This window comes from Oncorhynchus mykiss, chromosome 11, assembly GCF_013265735.2.
Source record: "Oncorhynchus mykiss isolate Arlee chromosome 11, USDA_OmykA_1.1, whole genome shotgun sequence".
NCBI classification, from domain to species: domain Eukaryota; kingdom Metazoa; phylum Chordata; class Actinopteri; order Salmoniformes; family Salmonidae; genus Oncorhynchus; species Oncorhynchus mykiss.
In genome coordinates, this window is record NC_048575.1 from 78,209,689 (window position 1) to 78,230,728 (window position 21,040).

A 21,040-nucleotide genomic window follows, 5' to 3' on the forward strand; every position below is an offset into this window, starting at 1 on the left:
AGGAAGGGCTACGGTGTGGTTCAGATGGTAACTAGGAAGGGCTACGGTGTGGTTCAGATGGTCACTAGGAAGGGCTACGGTGTGGTTCAGACGGTAACTAGGAAGGGCTACGGTGAGGTTCAGATGGTAACTAGGAAGGGCTACGGTGAGGTTCAGATGGTAACTAGGAAGGGCTACGGTGAGGTTCAGATGGTAACTAGGAAGGGCTACGGTGAGGTTCAGATGGTAACTAGGAAGGGCTACGGTGAGGTTCAGATGGTCACTAGGAAGGGCTACGGTGAGGTTCAGATGGTCACTAGGAAGGGCTACGGTGTGGTTCAGATGGTAACTAGGAAGTGCTACGGTGAGGATCAGATGGTCACTAGGAGGGGCTACTGTGAGGTTCAGATGGTAACTAGGAAGGGCTACGGTGTGATTTAGATGGTAACTAGGAAGGGCTACGGTGAGGTTCAGATGGTAACTAGGAAGGGCTACGGTGTGGTTCAGATGGTAACTAGGAAGGGCTACGGTGTGGTTCAGATGGTAACTAGGAAGGGCTACGGTGTGATTTAGATGGTAACTAGGAAGGGCCACGGTGAGGTTCAGATGGTAACTAGGAAGGGCTACGATGTGGTTCAGATGGTAACTAGGAAGGGCTACGGTGAGGTTCAGATGATACATAGGCAGGCAAGGAAGTGTGTATGGAAGGATACAGAAACACACATGCATGTCGCACACACATGAACACACACACACAATCACAGGTTCGCATGAATCCCTCCTCCATTGTGAGGAACCCCATATGAACTCATCAAGTCTCTATTCTGTTCTCCAGGAGATGTATTTGACTACACTGGCCAGAGATTGGAGATCAACGAGCACACAGAGACAGTGGACTGGTCCTTCAACCCTCTTGCTGACCATCAATTCTCCTTCCATGACCACTCCCTGGTGGAGGCTGTAAAGCTGGAGAATGTGGAGGTCCACTCCTTCTTCAGAACACTGGCCCTCTGTCACACTGTTATGGCTGAGGAGAAGACAGAGGGTGAGAAGATGTGGAGGGAGGAGAGGGGAGGGAGGGAGGGAGTGGGGGGAGGAGAGAGGGGGAGGGAGGGAGGGAGGAGAGGGGAGGGGAGGGATGGAGGGAGGGGAGAGTAGGAGGGAGAGACGGGGAGAGAGCAAGGGGGAGGAGAGGGGAGGGAAGGGGAGAGGAGAGGGAGGGAGAGTGAGAGGGATGGGGAGAGAGATGGGGGTAGGGATAGAGAGAGAGTGTTTGTGAAAGTGAGGAGCATGTTGTTTTTGCTTGTTGAGATTGTTGAGATTATGAAATTGTGTCTGAAAGGGAAGATTGCATGTTTATCCATATTCATGTATGTATGCAACAATAGCTATGACCACTTCCTCTAACAACAGGAAATTACCTCACTACCTCTCTACAGGTGAGTTGCTGTACCAGGCCCAGTCACCTGACGAAGGTGCTTTGGTAACCGCAGCGCGCAACTTTGGCTTCGTGTTCCGCTCGCGCACGCCAGAGAGCGTCACTATCGTAGAGATGGGAAAACAACGCAGCTACGAGCTGCTCGCCATCCTCGACTTCAACAACGTCCGCAAGAGGATGTCCGTCATCGGTGAACACAAACCATGAGAGATTTAGCTTCTTTCTCACTGTACTATGTCTGTAAGGGATGTAGCCTAACTCTGTGTTTGTGTGTGTGTGTGTGTGTGTGTGTGTGTGTGTGTGTGTGTGTCTGGGGGGGGGGGGGGCGCTGTGTGTGTGTGTGTGTGTGTGCGTGTGTGTGCGTGTGTGTCTGGGGGGGGGCGCTGTGTGTCTGGGGGGGGCGCTGTGTGTGTGTGTGTGTGTGTGTGTCTGGGGGGGGCGCTGTGTGTGTGTGTGTGTGTCTGGGGGGGCGCTGTGTGTGTGTGTGTGTGTGTGTGTGTGTGTGTGCACTACAGTGCGGAGTCCAGAGGGGAAGCTGTGTCTGTATTGTAAAGGAGCAGACACCATGGTCTATGAGAGGCTGGACCAGTCCTGTACCAAGCTGATGGACGTCACCACTGAACACCTCAACGTAAGAGAGAGTGTGTGTGTGTGTGAGAGTCTGTGATACAGAGAGAGAGAGAAAACAAAAAGATAATTCTTTCCTATGTGTCAAGTAATTAACAAATAAACAGAGCAAACTAGAATGCTATTTGGCCCTACAGAGAGTACACAGCGGCAGAATATCTGACCACTGTAACTGACCAAAACTTAAGGAAAGCTTTGACTATGTACAGACTCAGTGAGCATAGCCTTGCTATTGAGAAAGGCCGCCGTAGGCAGATCTGGCTCTCAAGAGAAGACAGGCTATGTGCACACTGCCCACAAAATGAGGTGGAAACTGAGCTGCGTATTTCCCTCAGATTACACAGACCCACAAATAATTTGAAACAAATCCAATTTTGATAAACTCCCATATCTACTGGGTGAAATACCAGTGTGCCATCACAGCAGCAAGATTTGTGACCATTGTAAATACAACCCATATTTATTTTTATTTATTTTTCCCTTTTGTACTTGAACTATTTGCACATCGTTACAACACTGTATATATACTTAATAATAATATAACATTTGAAATGGACCTTCTGTGATTGTAATGTTTACGGTTGGGAGAAGTTGCTCTCGGAGGATGTGTTGGTACCATTCTTTATACATGGCTGTGTTCTTAGGCAAAATTGTGAGTGAGCCCACTCCCTTGGCTGAGAAGCAACCCCACACATGAATGGTCTCAGGATGCTTTACTGTTGGCATGACACAGGACTGATGGTAGCGCTCACCTTGTCTTCTCTGGACAAGCTTTTTTCTGGATGATCTCCAGCCTTGTCCTCGTCAACGAGAGAATCACTGACATGATGTCAGCAGGTCCTTTTGTGGCATGGCTGAAAGGCAGTGGAAATGTTTTTTGGGGGGATTCAGTTCATTTGCGTGGCAAAGAGGGACTTTGCAATGAATTGCAATTCATCTGATCACTCTTCATACCATTCTGGAGTATATGCAAATTGCCATCATACAAACTGAGGCAGCAGACTTTGTGAAAATTTGTATTTGTGTCATTCTCAATACTTTTGGCCACGACTGTAATTTAAAAAAATGTTTTATTTCACTTTAGTTTATTATCTATTTCACTTTATTTGGCAATGTAAACATATGTGGGGGTGGTGGTGGGGTTTAAGGTTAGGGTGGGGGGGTTAAGGTTAGGGTGGGGGGGTTAAGGTTAGGGGTGGGGGGGAGTATTTATGTCTGTACATGTGTTAGGCATACAGACTATCTGTCTCTCTCCCTCCTCGTGCATCTGTTATAGAAGGTCATATCCTCTTTTCACCATCCTGATCTCCCGACATGACATTCTGTTAAAACGAAACGGGAGCACAGTGGTCAGGGTGGTGGATCACGTCAAAAACGTAATCCCGTAATGTAAAAAACAGAAAAATGCAACGTGTGTGTATCGTGTCTGTGTGTCCTGTCCATGCAGGAGTATGCTGGTGAGGGCCTGCGGACCCTGGCTTTGGCCTATAAGGACTTGGATGAGGAGTATTTTAGCAGGTGGAAACAGCGCCACCATGAGGCCAGCACAGCCCTGGAGGACCGAGAGGACAAGCTAGACCTGCTCTATGAGGAGATAGAGAAAGACCTGGTGGTAGGAAGGCTTTAACACTGAACCAGGAACAGATTTAGTTTTTACATTTTGATAAAGAGTAAGACCTGATGGTAGGAATGATTTAATTTCTCTCGTGTGTGTGTGTGTGTGTGTGTGTGTGTGTGTGTGTGTGTGTGTGTGTGTGTGTGTGTGTGTGTGTGTGTGTGTGTGTGTGTGTGTGTGTGTGTGTGTGTGTGTGTGTGTGTAGTTGCTGGGGGCTACAGCCATAGAGGATAAGCTCCAGGATGGTGTGCCACAGACCATCGAGCAGCTCGCCAAAGCTGACATCAAGATTTGGGTGCTCACCGGCGACAAACAGGGTTAGTCAATCAATCAATCAAAGATCAGGGTTAGCCAATCAATCAATCAATCAAAGATACAGGGTTAGCCAATCAATCAATCAATCAATCAATCAAAGATACAGGGTTAGTCCAATCAATCAATCAATCAATCAAAGAAACAGGGTTAGTCACCAAGGAACCTTATCTATCTAACCTTATCTCTAACCCTATCAATCTAACCTTACCTCTAACATTATCTATCTAACCTTATCTCTAACATGATCTAACCTTAACTGTCTAACATTATCTATCTAACCTTATCTCTAACATGATCTAACCTTAACTGTCTAACATTATCTATCTAACCTTATCTCTAAAATGATCTAACATTACCTCTAACATTATCTAACACTATCTGACCCTATCTATCTAACATTACCTCTAACATTATCTAACACTATCTAACCGTATCTATCTAAACTTACCTCTAATCTTAAATCTATCTCTAACCCTCTTTTCTGGTCTAACCATGGTTGCGTTCCAGGACGACTACATTGCAGTCACGCTATGTTAAACACCTATTCACGCAATGTGAGATCTGGCAGGCAACTGCAATGTAGTCAGCCTGGAACATGAACAATATACATGTAACTCTGTCCTTGTCACTGTCTGTCTCCACCAATTACATTGTGTGTTGTTGTCATGTGACAGAGACGGCGGAGAACATTGGCTACTCGTGCAACATGCTGCGTGAGGAGATGAACGACATCTTCATCGTGTCGGCCAACAACCCGGATGATGTCAGACAGGAACTGAGGTCAGGGGAAGTGACATCATAACCACACCACCCTGCCCGCACTGACCCCAATACTAACACCCTGTGTGCAGGATTTACACCAACCCTGCACTGATACATCTTATTCAACTAATCATGGCCTGGAAGACTGATTAGTTGATTATTTGATTCAGGTGTGCTATAGCTGAATTGGAATAAAACCTGTCATTAATGTAGCTCTCTATAACCCGAATCGCCCACCACATGTTGATAACATAGACAGTTATCAATAGTATGAGATGACAGGAATTGTTTTGGTGTTGAACCAGGAATGTATTGAGCACCATGAAACCAGGTGCAGAGGAGGAGGCCATCTTCATGCCAGAGAGGACTCTGGGTAACAAGCCGAAGGTGGTCAGGGATGAGGAGGTGAATGGGGAGTACGGCCTGGTCATCAACGGACACAGTCTGGTGAGACACATAAAGACACAGTACTGTTTCTCCTGGTATTTACTGGAACACTGCTGTACGGTTCTATTTCTCCTGGTATTTACTGGGACACCTCTGTACGGTCCTGTTTCTCCTGGTATTTACTGGGACACCTCTGTACGGTCCTGTTTCTCCTGGTATTTACTGGGACACCTCTGTACGGTTCTATTTCTCCTGGTATTTACTGGAACACCTCTGTACGGTTCTGTTCCTCCTGGTATTTACTGGGACACCTCTGTACGGTCCTGTTTCTCCTGGTATTTACTGGGACACCTCTGTACGGTTCTATTTCTCCTGGTATTTACTGGAACACCTCTGTACGGTTCTGTTCCTCCTGGTATTTACTGGGACAGCTCTGTACGGTTCTATTTCTCCTGGTATTTACTGGGACACCTCTGTACGGTCCTGTTTCTCCTGGTATTTACTGGAACACCTCTGTACGGTTCTGTTTCTCCTGGTATTTACTGGGACACCTCTGTACGGTCCTGTTTCTCCTGGTATTTACTGGAACACCTCTGTACGGTCCTGTTTCTCCTGGTATTTACTGGGACACCTCTGTACGGTTCTGTTTCTCCTGGTATTTACTGGAACACCTCTGTACGGTCCTGTTTCTCCTGGTATTTACTGGAACACCTCTGTACGGTTCTGTTTCTCCTGGTATTTACTGGGACACCTCTGTACGGTCCTGTTTCTCCTGGTATTTACTGGAACACCTCTGTACGGTCCTGTTTCTCCTGGTATTTACTGGGACACCTCTGTACGGTCCTGTTTCTCCTGGTATTTACTGGAACACCTCTGTACGGTTCTGTTCCTCCTGGTATTTACTAAGACACTGCTGTACGGTTCTATTTCTCCTGGTATTTACTGGGACACCTCTGTACGGTCCTGTTTCTCCTGGTATTTACTGGGACAGCTCTGTACTGTTCTGTTTCTCCTGGTATTTACTGGGACACCTCTGTACGGTTCTGTTTCTCCTGGTATTTACTGGGACAGCTCTGTACTGTTCTGTTTCTCCTGGTATTTACTGGGACACCTCTGTACGGTCCTGTTTCTCCTGGTATTTACTGGGACAGCTCTGTACTGTTCTGTTTCTCCTGGTATTTACTGGGACACCTCTGTACTGTTCTGTTTCTCCTGGTATTTACTGGGACAGCTCTGTACTGTCCTGTTTCTCCTGGTATTTACTGGGACACCTCTGTACTGTTCTGTTTCTCCTGGTATTTACTGGGACAGCTCTGTACTGTTCTGTTTCTCCTGGTATTTACTGGGACACCTCTGTACGGTCCTGTTTCTCCTGGTATTTACTGGGACAGCTCTGTACTGTTCTGTTCCTCCTGGTATTTACTAAGACACTGCTGTACGGTTCTATTTCTCCTGGTATTTACTGGAACACCTCTGTACTGTTCTGTTTCTCCTGGTATTTACTGGGACACCTCTGTACTGTTCTGTTTCTCCTGGTATTTACTGGGACAGCTCTGTACGGTCCTGTTTCTCCTGGTATTTACTGGGACAGCTCTGTACTGTTCTGTTCCTCCTGGTATTTACTAAGACACTGCTGTACGGTTCTATTTCTCCTGGTATTTACTGGAACACCTCTGTACTGTTCTGTTTCTCCTGGTATTTACTGGGACACCTCTGTACTGTTCTGTTTCTCCTGGTATTTACTGGGACAGCTCTGTATGGTTCTGTTTCTCCTGGTATTTACTGGGACAGCTCTGTATGGTTCTGTTCCTCCTGGTATTTACTGGGACACCTCTGTACGGTCCTGTTTCTCCTGGTATTTACTGGGACACCTCTGTACGGTCCTGTTTCTCCTGGTATTTACTGGGACACCTCTGTACGGTCCTGTTTCTCCTGGTATTTACTGGGACACCTCTGTACTGTTCTGTTTCTCCTGGTATTTACTGGGACACCTCTGTACGGTCCTGTTTCTCCTGGTATTTATCCACAAAATTGGTAACTTTATTTAGAACAGTTTTTCTCAATCAAGGTCTCAGAGACCACTTGCTTTCCTTCCTTCCTCCTTTCCTATTCTATTTTATTCTAGTCAGGCATACCATCTAACCTCCTCTCTCTCCCCATCAGGCCTACCACCTAACCTCCTCTCTCTCCCCATCAGGCCTACCATCTAACCTCCTCTCTCTCCCCATCAGGCCTACCATCTAACCTCCTCCCCATCAGGCCTACTATCTAACCTCCTCTCTCTCCCCATCAGGCCTACCCTCAAACCTCCTCTCTCTCCCCATCAGGCCTACCCTCAAACCTCCTCTCTCTCCCCATCAGGCCTACCATCTAACCTCCTCTCTCTCCCCATCAGGCCTACCATCTAACCTCCTCTCTCTCCCCATCAGGCCTACCATCTAACCTCCTCTCTCTCCCCATCAGGCCTACCATCTAACCTCCTCTCTCTCCCCATCAGGCCTACCATCTAACCTCCTCTCTCTCCCCATCAGGCCTACCATCTAACCTCCTCTCTCTCCCCATCAGGCCTACCATATCTAACCTCCTCTCTCTCCCCCCATCAGGCCTACCATCTAACCTCCTCTCTCTCCCCATCAGGCCTACCATCTAACCTCCTCTCTCTCCCCATCAGGCCTACCATCTAACCTCCTCTCTCTCCCCATCAGGCCTACCATATCTAACCTCCTCTCTCTCCCCCCATCAGGCCTACCATCTAACCTCCTCTCTCTCCCCATCAGGCCTATGCCCTGGAGCATAGCATGGAGCTGTTGTTCCTGCGTACAGCCTGTCTGTGTAAGACAGTGATCTGCTGTAGAGTGACACCACTACAGAAAGCCCAGGTGGTTGAGCTGGTCAAGAAATACAAACAGGCTGTCACTCTGGCCATAGGAGACGGGGCCAATGACGTCAGCATGATTAAAGGTACAAAGAAATTGATAATAAAAAGAATGTTATAAAAAAAAAGATTGTGGGAGCGGGACTGTTAGATTTCAGTGCAACCTTTGATATTATTGACTATAACCTGTGGTTGAGTAAACGTATGTGTTTTGGCTTTTAAACCTCTGCCATATCGTGGATTCAGAGCTATCTATCTAATAGAACTCAAAAAGCTTTCTTTAATGGAAGCTTCTCTAATGTCAAGTAAAGTGTGGTGTACCGCAAGGCAGCTCTCTAGGCCCTCTACCAATGACCTGCCACTGGCATTAAACAAAGCATGTGTGTCCATGTATGCTGATGATTCAACCATATACTATACGCATCAGCAACCACAGCTAATGAAGTCACTAAAACCCTTTACAAAGAGTTGCAGTCTGTTTTGGAATGGGTGGCCAGTAATAAACTGGTCCTGAATATCTCTAAAACTAACAGCATTGTATTTTGTACAAATCATTTCCTAAGTTCTAGACCTCAGCTGAGTCTACTAATGAAAAGTGTGGCTGTTGAACACATTGAAGAGACTAAATTCCTTGGTGTTACCTTAGATTGTAAACTGTCATGGTCAAAACATATAGATTCACTGGTTGTAAAGATGGGGAGAGGTATGTCCGTAATAAAGAGATGCTCTGCTTTTTTTGACACCACACTCCACAAAGCAAGTTCTGCAGGCCCTAGTTTTATCTAATCTTGATTATTGTCCAGTCGTGTGGTCAAGTGCTGCAAGGAAAGACCTAGTTATGCTGCATCTGGCCCAGAACAGAGCAGAACGTCTTGCTCTTAATTGTAATCAGAGGGCTGATATAGATACTATACATGCCAGTCTCTCTTGGCTAAGAGTTGAGGAGAGACTGACTGCATCACTTCTTGTTTTTATAAGAAACATTAATGCGTTGGAAATTCCTAATTGTTTGCATAGTCAACTTACACACAGCTCTGACACCAGGGGTCTTTTCACAGTCCTCAAATTCAGAACAAATTTTCGAAAGTGTACAGTATTATACAGAGCCAATATTGCATGGAACTCTGTTCCATCTCATATTGCTAAAATAAAAGGCAAACCTGGTTTCCGAAAACAGATAAAGCAACACCTCTTCCCTATTTGACCTAGATAGTTTGTGTGTATGATTTTTTATATATATTTTTTGTCCTTGAGCTGTTCTTGTCTATTAATGCTCTATATTACATCATGTTTCATGTTCTGTGTGGACCCCGGGAAGAGTCCCAAACGGCACCCTATTTCAATATTTAAGACATAGCTGACTCTGACCTTTTCTCTTCCACCTCTATCCCCTTCTCTCTCTTTCTCCCTCCTGCTCTCCTTCCTCCCCTCTCTCTCTGCCTCCCTCCCCTATCTCTCTCCCCCCCTCTCTCTCCCTCCCTCCCCCCCTCTCTCTCTCCTCCCCCCTCTCTCTCTCTCCCTCCTCCCCCCTCTCTCTCTCTCCCTCCTCCTCCCCTCTCTCTCTCTCCCTCCTCCTCCCCTCTCTCTCTCTCCCTCCTCCCCTCTCTCTTTCCTCCCCCTCTCTCTCCCCCTCCACTCTCTTCCTCCTCTCTGCCTCCCTCCCCTGTCTCTGCCTCCCTTCCCTCTCTCTCCCTCCTCCTCTCTCATTCCTCCCCTATCGCTCTCTCTCCCCCCTTCCCTCCCTCCCCTTTCCCTCTCCTTCTCTCCCTCCCTCCCTCCCTCCCTCCCCTTTCTCTCTCCTTCCTCTCTCTCTCTCCTCCCCCCCTCTCTCTCTCCTCCCCCCCTCCCTCCCTCCACTCTCTTCCTCCTCTCTCTCTCTCTCTCCCTCCTCCTCTCTTCCCCTCTCTCTCCAGCTGCTCATATAGGTGTAGGTATAAGCGGTCAGGAAGGGATGCAGGCGGTCCTGTCCTCAGACTACTCCTTTGCTCAGTTCCGCTTTCTCGAGGTAAAAGCGCCACACACCAGGAAACTTTTACCTTATTTTATTCATCATTTTTATTATTTGTTTTTATTGTTTGAATTTAGTTGTTTTACTGTAAAGTGTGGAGCCATTTAAAATGTTCTCTACAGCGCCTCCTCCTGGTCCATGGCCGCTGGTCCTACCTGAGGATGTGTAAGTTCCTGCGCTACTTCTTCTACAAGAACTTCACCTTTACCTTCGTTCACTTCTGGTACGCCTTCTTCTGCGGCTTCTCAGCACAGGTAAGAGGGAGAGGGGAGAGAGAGACCCTCTCATGGTTTTTATTTATATAATTCTATCCAAACCTTCACCCAATTCAACTCCTGCAGTCTATACCTATTGATTGTACAGTATACACATATTTCCTTAACAACTATTCAGTGTTCACATCATTTTTCATGTCTCATGTCTTCCAGACGGTCTATGATGAGTGGTTCATCACTCTGTATAACCTGGTCTACACAGCACTTCCTGTACTGGGCATGAGTCTGTTTGACCAGGTAAGAGAACACAGCACTTCCTGTACTGGGCATGAGTCTGTTTGACCAGGTAAGAGAACACAGCACTTCCTGTACTGGGCATGAGTCTGTTTGACCAGGTAAGAGAACACAGCACTTCCTGTACTGGGCATGAGTCTGTTTGACCAGGTAAGAGAACACAGCACTTCCTGTACTGGGCATGTGTCTGTTTGACCAGGTAAGAGAACACAGCACTTCCTGTACTGGGCATGAGTCTGTTTGACCAGGTAAGAGAACACAGCACTTCCTGTACTGGGCATGAGTCTGTTTGACCAGGTAAGAGAACACGGCACTTCCTGTACTGGGCATGAGTCTGTCTGACCAGGTAAAAGAACACGGCACTTCCTGTACTGGGCATGAGTCTGTCTGACCAGGTAAAAGAACACAGCATTACCTATATTAACTCTACCTACATGTACATGCTACCTCAACTAACCGGTGCCCCCCCACATTGACTCTGTACCAGTACCCCCTGTATATAGCCTCCACATTGACTCTGTACCGGTAACCCCTGTACAAAGCCTCCACATTGACTCTGTACCAGTATCCCCTGTATATAGCCTCCACATTGACTCTGTACCGGCTCCCCCCTGTATATAGCCTCCACATTGACTCTGTACCGGTACCCCCTGTATATAGCCTCCACATTGACTCTGTACCGTATTACCCTGTATATAGCCTCCACATTGACTCTGTACCGTAATACCCTGTATATAGCCTCCACATTGACTCTGTACCGTAATACCCTGTATATAGCCTCCACATTGACTCTGTACCGTAATACCCTGTATATATTATTTTTTACTGCTCCTCTTTAATTACTTGTTACTTTTATCTCTTATTCTTATCCAGATTTTTTTTAAACTGCACTGTCGGTTAAGGGCTTGTAAGTAAGCATTTCACTGTAAGGTCTACAGTGTCTACACCTGTTGTATTCGGCGCAGATGACTAATACAATTTGATTTGATTTGACTAGGCATGAGTCTGTTTAACCAGGTAAGAAAACACAGCATTACCAGTGTATCTATCTCTGTCTCCCTCTGGTGTCCAGGATGTGAATGACATGTGGAGTTTCCAGCACCCCAGTCTGTATGTTCCAGGCCAGCTGAATCAGTACTTCAGTAAGACAGCCTTCTTTAAGTGCGCGCTCCACAGTGTCTACAGCTCTGTAGTGCTGTTCTTCATCCCCTACGCTGCCATGTACGACACGGTCCGAGACGACGGGCGAGACATTGCTGACTACCAGTCCTTCGCCCTGCTGGCCCAGACCTGTCTGGTCATCACCGTCTGTATACAGGTACAGTACAACACAGTCAACGACTGGAAACATACATCAAGGTAGAATCTCTGAACTTTGAGTGTACAGTCTATACCAGACGAGCTAAATTACTTCTATGCTCGCTTCGAGGCAAGCAACACTGAGTCATGTATGAGAGCATCAGCTGTTCCCCCCCCCCCTCTCCCTCTCCCTGTAGCTGTGTCTGGACATGTCCTACTGGACAGCGGTCAACCAGTTCTTTGTGTGGGGGAGTCTGGCCATGTACTTTGCTGTCACCTTCAGCATGTACAGTAATGGCACGCATATCACCTTCCCTGCATCCTTCCCCTTCATCGGTGAGCCATCACAACACTACACCACACTACACTACAACCCTACACAACCACACTACACTACACAACCTTACCCTACTACACTACCCTACCCTACACAACACTACACAACCCTACCCTACTACACTACACTACAACCCTACCCTACTACACTACACTATAACCCTACTCTACTACACTACACTACAACCCTACACAACCACACTACACTACACAACCCTACCCTACTACACTACCCTACACTACACAACACTACGCTACAACCCTACCCTACACTACTACACTACACTATAACACTACAACCCTACACTTTTAAAAAAACATTTACATTTAACCTATATTTAACTAGGCACGTCAGTTAAGAGCAAATTCTTACTTACAATGACAGAAAATAATATAAGTCATTGTACACAACACTACTCGTCATGAAACACTATCTTGACCCGAGACAAATTCTAGCTCCTAGCCCCTAGCCCCTATCTCCTAGCCCATAGAGCTGAAGGAGGAAGACATGAGTAAGCAGTGTGGTTTACGTTCATGTTAAAGGTGTGTGTCTCCCCTGCATCAGGCACAGCCAGGAACTCCCTGAACCAGCCCAACGTGTGGCTGACCATCCTGCTTACCTCCATCCTCTGTGTACTTCCTGTGGTTGCCTACCGCTTCCTGTTGATACAACTCCGCCCCACCATCAACGACAAGGTGGGAACACTGACCAACCACATGCTGTCTTCTTGGAACCACTGACACTCTGGTTTTGGGGATTCAAAGTATGAAAAATGACGGTTGCTTCTAAACTGATAAAGTTTGATCATAAAGTTACTGGTCCCCTCCCCTGTGTCAAACACTTGGATTCACGGGATAGGGTGACATCACCCTAACTCTTTCATTTGAATACACCAATGGTATCATGATATTCTCTTACCTCATTTAAATAAGTACCACCTTGTAACCAACATCGGAGCAGGTCTGTTTGCAGAGAGGCGTGGTTTGCATAGCTGGATAGCTACTCTACTGGTGCCAACATTTGACTGTAGGGTGTCAGCCAATATAATTATGGCAAAAAAAAGAGTTACTGTATATGTTTCCCCTTTCATCTGTGTCTGGTGTTAGCTAGTTACTGGCTAGCTAGGACTTCATCTGTGTCTGGTGTTAGCTAGTTACTGGCTAGCTAGGTCTTCATCTGTGTCTGGTGTTAGCTAGTTACTGGCTAGCTAGGACTTCATCTGTGTCTGGTGTTCGCTAGTTAGGTCTTCATCTGTGTCTGGTGTTAGCTAGTTACTGGCTAGCTAGGTCTTCATCTGTGTCTGGTGTTCGCTAGTTACTGGCTAGCTAGGTCTTCATCTGTGTCTGGTGTTCGCTAGTTATTGGAACGAAAGAGGGGTACGGGTCGTTCAGGTCAACACATCCGTCAGTGCTGCTGTGAATCGCATCACAAGAGACATATACAACACGTGTCATCATTTATTTATGAGGTTAAATGGCTCTGTATGGCTCTACATGGCTCTGTACTAGGTCCTCTTTAATGTCCCACTACTGGTGTCCCCCAGGGCTCTGTACTTGGTTTATTATTTTTTTTAACCTTTATTTAACTAGGCAAGTCAGTTAAGAACAAACTCTTATTTTCAATGACGGCCTAGGAACAGTGGGTTAACTGCCTGTTCAGGGGCAGAATGGCAGATTTTTACCTTGTCAGCTCGGGGATTTGAACCCTTTCGGCTGCTAGTCCAACCTTTCGGCTGCTAGTCCAACCCTCTAACCACTAGGCTACCCTGCCGCCCCATTGCGATTTCAATGTTGTTTGAGTTGCTCTTGTTAATCACCACAATTTGCTTGATGTTTTTTTTTTTACTGCAACACTACTCATTGCATCCAGGTTTCTTGACGTAGGCGTTTCAAAGAGCTGTCAGTCAAGGCTCATGAATGTAAACTCCCCGCCCACTTGTCCTGTCTTTTCAAACTTCTTATTATTTAGCATTTCTATCCAAAACAAATATTAGGGGGATATTTTAGTCACTCAAAAGGGTATTTGACATGGGAATCAGAAAGACAATTGGGGACCTTTTTAAGGGTTGTAATTCCCTGGTATTGTTGTTTTTGTTCGCCTGTATTCCTTATTATTTTTACTTTGCCTTTTTTTTAAATAGAAAGAACAATCATTACTGACCTACAAAACATTCTAATCTTAAACTCTGCTCTCCTGTCTGACTCCCCTCCCTTCCCTACCAGGTGATGTTCAAGGTGAGACAGGCCAAGGCCACGCCCCCTCTCCCAGCACGACGAGCCAGGATGCGGCGTACCAGCTCCCGCCGCTCCGGATACGCCTTCTCGCACGCACAGGGCTACGGGGACCTGGTGACGTCCAACCATTTCCTGCGCCGTCCCGCCATCACGCGCTCCACCGCTTTCACCCCTCTGGGGCGCACCACCGGGTTCAGCCCCATGGGCCGCTCGGCAGGATACAGCCCCACAGGGAACGCTCTGAACTCCAGACCACAGGAGGTAGAGGTGACATCACTACAGATGTACCGGATGGTGCGAGACTCCGCCTTCTGAAGAACTGCACAGTGCGAGATCCCGCCTTCTGAAGAACTGCACAGTGCGAGACCCCGCCTTCTGAAGAACTGCACAGTGCGAGACCCCTCCTCCTGAGGGAAGAGAGGAAAAGGATGTGGAGGAGTTGTTGTTTACAGAGGACCAAATCAGTGGATGTGATATGTAAAAAATATATATTCTAAACATTGACACATACTGTAACTGTACACACACAAATCTCTATGACGACTGACTTGTCGAAGCGTTCCAAAGACAGGCCCTCGTATTTGATTGGTCGCACTCTCTTCCCCCCCCCCCCCCCCCCCCCTGCTTCATTGCCTCTTCTGTTCCAATCATTGGCCTTGTGTTCCATCAGGACTGTTGTCATGGGGAAACAAACCTCTCCTGTTCCAATCAATGGCCTTGTGTTCCATCAGGACTGTTGTCATGGGGAAACAAACCTCTCCTGTTCCAATCATTGGCCTTGTGTTCCATCAGGACTGTTGTCATGGGGAAACAAACCTCTCCTGTTCCAATCAATGGCCTTGTGTTCCATCAGGACTGTTGTCATGGGGAAACATACTTCTACAGGTCAACTGTATGATATATTGTCTGTCAACTGAGGATAAACTATTACACTATACTACAGTATGACTCAGTGCTGTGACACCATAGGATCGTATGACTCTGTACTCAGTGCTGTGACACCATAGGATCGTATGACTCTGTACTCAGTGCTGTGACACCATAGGATCGTATGACTCTGTACTCAGTGCTGTGACACCATAGGATCGTATGACTCTGTACTCAGTGCTGTGACACCATAGGAACATTAAGACATTAAAACATTAAGAACACCATAAAAATATTGAGTCACACCATCCCCCCCACCCATGTTGACTCCATTGCTTCCCACAGTTGTGTCAAATTGGCTGGATGTCCTTTTGTTGGTGGACCATTCTTGATACACATGGGGAAATGTTGAGCATGAAAAACCCAGCAGCGTTGCAGTTCTTGACATAAACAGATGCACCTGGCACATACTACCATACCCTGTTCAAAGACACTTAAATATTTTGTCTTGCCCAATCACCCTTTGAAAGACACACATACACAATCTGTCTCAATTGTCTCAAGGCTTTAAACTCCTTATTTAACCTGTCTCTTCCCTTTCATCTACACTGATTGAAGAGGATTTAACAAGTGACATCAATAAGGGATCATAGCTTTCACCTGGATTCACCTGGTCAGTCTGTGTCATGGAAATAGCAGGTGTTCTTAATGTTTTGTCCACTCAGTGTATACTACAGTATGACTTTGTACTGTGACGCCATAGGAAGGCACTAAACCAAAGACCAGACCAAACCTCTCAGAGTTGTGGGCTTTATTCCTTCTTCTATCCTCACCAGCAACAAGCCCTCTCTTCTCCCACTGTGATAATACCAGTATACAATCACACAGGTGTAGAGATGTACTGTACACTCCAACACTAACCACGGAGGGAGTTGGTAGGATGTATACCTTTCCTGTCTCTGGTCCACACTCCATTCCAGTTGGTGGCGGTAATGCACCTTAATGTTGGTTGCCAACCGTCATACAAAATCCACAGAAGAAGATTGTGGGAGGTAAGATGAAGGCTATGACCAGCAAAATCCTGATTGCATGGACAAGTGATTTGCCCTTTAAACCATGGAATGTATTTGTTTGTATATATATATAGATATATATCTATATATATATATATATACACATTTAGCTGAAAAACTAACTATGGACTTGATCCAGTGATGTTAGACATTTTTAATTTTTTTATAGAGGAAATAGAAGATCTAGCTTCTGTTCAGTGTTGTTCATCCAAGGGCTGAATAAGTTTTCATCCTGAATGGGATAGTGAAATGGTTAGCATGCTATCCATTAGCCTGTGGACCACCTCATCCTGAATGAGATAGTATCATGGTTAGCACGCTAGCCGTTAGCCTGTGGAGCGGCTATATCTCAATGGGAGAGTGACATGGTTAGCATGCTAGCCGTTAGCCTGTGGAGCAGCTATATCTCAATGGGAGAGTGACATGGTTAGCATGCTAGCCGTTAGCCTGTGGAGCAGCTATATCTCAATGGGAGAGTGACATGGTTGGCATGCTAGCCGTTAGCCTGTGGAGCGGCTATTTCTCAATGGGCGAGTGACATGGTTGGCATGCTAGCCGTTAGCCTGTTTAGCGGCTGTACTTGATGTCGGTGCTATAGTAAAGTGTTACCCCAGTGGGCATACACTGGTTGAATCAACATTGTGTCAATGTCAATTGTCAACATATTGTGACGTGGAATCTACGTAGAAAACACATATCGGAGTGGATTTGGAATATGTCCCCAACTAGTACTGTTTTCATCTAATTTCAACCATTGAAATTAGGGTAACTTAACCTTACTTAACCTGACTAACAGGTTGTTTCCTTAATCTAATAATCATCATCACTTTATATTTAGAACTAGCGTAAAAAATTGCACGTAGATATGTAAAACATTTGTTATCCTATAGACTATATATTGGGTGGTTTAAATTGTTTAATTTCATATTTGATTAGACATATTTGACCTGGTTTCAATGTTGATAGTTAAATGGTATATTTGAATCAACATCATTGTTTTAATGCAATGCCATCAACCTAAATAAAAGCGGTATATTGAAATAAAAAGTGAAGCCACAGTCCAACAATTATTGCCTGAACAGTGACTCCTACTGGTATACGAGGGGTACTACACTTCAGTGAGAACAAGTCTAGCTTCCAGGGAACTATGTACCTCTATGTACCCTGCTTCGTTTTGGAAACCAGCTGTGTTCGTTTCAACTGAACTATCACGTCAACACATGTATACATTGATCAGCTTGCATACTCATTCGTGTAGACTACCTAAATAACATTGAAAAGTTGAAAGTAACTTTTTCTGACACAATCTGTATGTTTACATTTGAATAATTTAACAGACTCTCTTATCCAGAACAATTTACAGCAGTGAGTGCACACATTTTTGTGCATGTACAGTTGCATTCGGGAAAGTATTCAGACCCCTTGACTTTTTCCACATTTTGTTACGTCAAAGCCTTGTTCTAAACTTGATAAAATCAATGTTTTTCCTCATCAATCTACACAAAATACCATGTAATGACAAAGAGGAAAAACGTATTTTTAAATGTTTGCAAATGTATAAAAAATAAAGCTTTTGAAATGGTTTCATTGCTGTGATACTAGCTTGTGACCAGGTTGACACGGTACGAGAGATGGGACATAACCATTGAGTGCATGTACAGTTTAGCAGCATCTGTTGATCAAAGCACAAAACCCTTGTAGTTTTGATCTGATCATAGCTTATTTACAGTATGCTTGATCTGGCTATGTGGTGTAAAGGCACCGTATGGAGAGTGTGATGCAATTGCGGAGCATCCGAAGCATTGCAGAGGCCAAACTGAGCTCCGTATTAGGGTCTGCATGGTAAATCCGATTTTAGAAGTGACCTTACAGCATTTGCTGCGATGTGACCTCCGCAGAAGCCAGAGCATTCGTACTTCTTGAGCATCGAGGAGCTGTCATACACATCCAATAATTAATTGATTACTCATAATACCCATAATACCTAGCTGTCAAACAGTGAAATGGTTCCAATTGTTTTTCCACCATTCATTTTTCCCATAGGGGATTTTAGAAACACTTAACATAATTTATTTGAACCTTTATTTAAGTCAAGAACAAATTCTTATTTTCAATGACGGCCTAGGAACAGTGGGTTAACTGCCTGTTCAGGGGCAGAACGACAGATTTGTACCTTGTCAGCTCGGGGGTTTGAACTTGCAACCTCCCGGTTACGAGTCCACCGCTCTAACCACTAGGCTACCCTGCCGGGCTGGCGTGATGTACTGATAACCATGTAAATCTCTCTCTCGACCGTATTTACCCCACAAAAATGAAATGCTAATTAGCTGCTAATGTGGCTATCATAAAGAACTACATGATGATCAAGACAGGACGGCCAAATCAAGACAAAGGTAATAATCTCTGGATTAACTATCTAATGTTAGCTAAATGTAGTAATGAATACAGTTATTTTTCTGTGAACAGCCTAAAAGAAAAGCTTTTATAATTTCTCTGATCATTCAGCAAGTTTCTCCTACCAGCATCCAGCCAATATCATTGTAAATAGACTTAGTTGTCATTTCAAAGAGAGATAGACATCTGAAATACATTTTTTGATTAAATGCATCAATGATGCAATTTTTTTCCCATTATGAGGCCAGTGTCTGAATTAATTTGTTGTGGCAGAGAAGAGAAAGTAGAGCCCTTCAGGGATTTGAAAGTTTCCAGAATTTAGCCGGGTTCCCATTACAATCTGAAAGAGCGGTTACATAATAATCAGATTTAGCCTTTCTGCCTCCCGATTGGCGCAGCGGTATAAGGCACTGCATTGCAGTGCTTGAGGGATCATTACAGATCTGGGTTTGATCTCAGGCTGTATTCAGACGGCCGCGACCGGGAGACCCATGAGGTGGCGCACAATTGGCCCAGCGTTGTCTGGGTTAGGGGATGTTTTTTTCGGCCGGCCCTGTATTTCCTTGCCCCATGGCGCTCTAGCAACCGCTTGTGACGGGCTGGGTGTAAGCACCCTGACTTCGGTCTCCATTTGGATGGTGTTTCCTCCCACACATTGGTGGGGCTGGCTTCCAGGTGAAGCGAGCGGTGTGGCTTGACAGGGTCGTGTTTCGTAGGACGCATGGCTCTCGACCTTCGCCTCTCCCGAGTCCGTATGGGAGTTGCAGCGATGGGACAAGACTGTAACTACCAATTGGATAACATGAAAAAGGGGGTAAAAAAGTACCAAAAAACAAACAAAAGATTTTGCCTTTTTGATTTGTTTTACACAATTTTACCTCAGTTGCTTATTATTAAAAGCTTGCCAGTCCTGGCCTAAGCCTGTGTTCCTGGCCTTGTCCCAAGCATAATCTCTTTTATGAATGACTTCTGATAATTCCGGAGTGTACCAGGCATTCGATCTACCTTTAAACCTTAATTTATTGAAGGGAGCGTGTAAACGAGGCTCAAAGCCTAATCGGGTTCAGCGATAGCTGAAATACCATCAAGGTCACTAAAATAAAGATAATGTATAAAAAGCCTGTTCACTGAAGTTTTTAAAGTTCCTCTTTGTGATGACACAAGGCTTAGAATTTTTGTATTCTCACATCTGTAACACAAACAGCTGGGCAATGTCACTCATGTTTTTATTAATTATTACTAATCTATTTATTACAATAAGATCAATTAGAGTTTGAAATATCTCTAGGGTTAGGGTTAGGGTTATAACCCTCAATTTTAATATCAGAGTCCAGAATGTCCTAGGAGATCCAAGTTCCAGTCAAGTTAGGCCGTGTAGACTTAGTCACCAGTTGGGTTAGATTGTCTGAAGCCTGCATTTTCCAATCATAATTGAAGTCACCCAGGATAATAACTTCTGATTTAGTAAAAGAAGACAAACTAGTTAACTCCTCGAGTGCACACAGGTTAGCAGAGGGAGGATGGTAGACCCCTGTAAAAGTTATGAATACATTTTCCCCTGCACAAAGGCTTAAAGATAGTAGCAAAAAATAATTGTCAAGGAAAATGGATTTCAGTAAAGAGAGAGAAATAATTGTAAATACAAATTGCCACTCCAACACCTCTACCCTGTCTGTCAGCTCTTAACACATGATATCCCTCAATATTAATATCGGAGTCCAGAATGTCCCCAGAGATCCAAGTTCCAGTCACCACCAGAATGTCCAGATTTGTCTTTACAGCCCAGATCTTGATGTAATCCAGTTTAGTAAGTATGTTCCTAATGTTCAGATGCATCAACACAAGTCCTTTACGATTTTTAAAGTCACATTGAAACTCCAACTCAAACAAGCTACATTCAGGATGGAAGGTCTGGGTAAGATGGGCAGGGAGGATGAGATGGGAGGGGAGAGGTGACTTCACCAGGGTGGGGTCTCTGCAGGGCAGCCCTGGCCAGTCAGTCAGAGAGTGGCAAAACGGTGTTGAGGCAGTGGCACGAAGACCAGGCTGAGGAGTAGAAAAGGTCTTAGATTGGGACCTGTACAGGATATGGTGCAATGTCTCAATTAGCTTACTCTGGACATCCAACTCAGACATAGATTCCTCAATAAGCTGACAGTTTCCACATTGGAAATTTGGCCGGCCAACATTACCCCGGAACTGTGCAAAATAGGTGCCGCACCTACATGGAGTGAAACATTCACCATAGTCATTGAAGGTGGTAGCCGCCAATCTGGAAAACGTCAGTGTCCCCCCGTATGGCGGAGAGTGGTAGCCGCCAA

General features: G+C 45.4%; 1 protein-coding gene across 2 annotated transcripts in view; it reads left to right on the forward strand.

Annotated features, from left to right (window-relative positions):
- The window catches only part of LOC110536435 (phospholipid-transporting ATPase ID), a 59,097-nt gene extending 41,913 nt beyond the window's left edge, over positions 1 to 17,184 (forward strand). For both annotated transcript variants that reach the window (XM_036936446.1, XM_036936447.1), the window contains 15 exons: positions 815 to 1,024; positions 1,419 to 1,607; positions 1,933 to 2,048; positions 3,492 to 3,656; positions 3,865 to 3,976; positions 4,649 to 4,754; positions 5,042 to 5,183; positions 7,901 to 8,084; positions 9,912 to 10,003; positions 10,129 to 10,260; positions 10,435 to 10,518; positions 11,588 to 11,833; positions 12,012 to 12,150; positions 12,716 to 12,846; positions 14,374 to 17,184. In XM_036936446.1, the coding sequence (XP_036792341.1) occupies positions 815 to 1,024; positions 1,419 to 1,607; positions 1,933 to 2,048; positions 3,492 to 3,656; positions 3,865 to 3,976; positions 4,649 to 4,754; positions 5,042 to 5,183; positions 7,901 to 8,084; positions 9,912 to 10,003; positions 10,129 to 10,260; positions 10,435 to 10,518; positions 11,588 to 11,833; positions 12,012 to 12,150; positions 12,716 to 12,846; positions 14,374 to 14,700 (2,375 nt within the window). In that variant the 3' untranslated portion in view covers positions 14,701 to 17,184. The remainder of the gene's footprint in view (positions 1 to 814; positions 1,025 to 1,418; positions 1,608 to 1,932; positions 2,049 to 3,491; positions 3,657 to 3,864; positions 3,977 to 4,648; positions 4,755 to 5,041; positions 5,184 to 7,900; positions 8,085 to 9,911; positions 10,004 to 10,128; positions 10,261 to 10,434; positions 10,519 to 11,587; positions 11,834 to 12,011; positions 12,151 to 12,715; positions 12,847 to 14,373) is intronic.
- Positions 17,185 to 21,040: the final 3,856 nt, after the last annotated feature.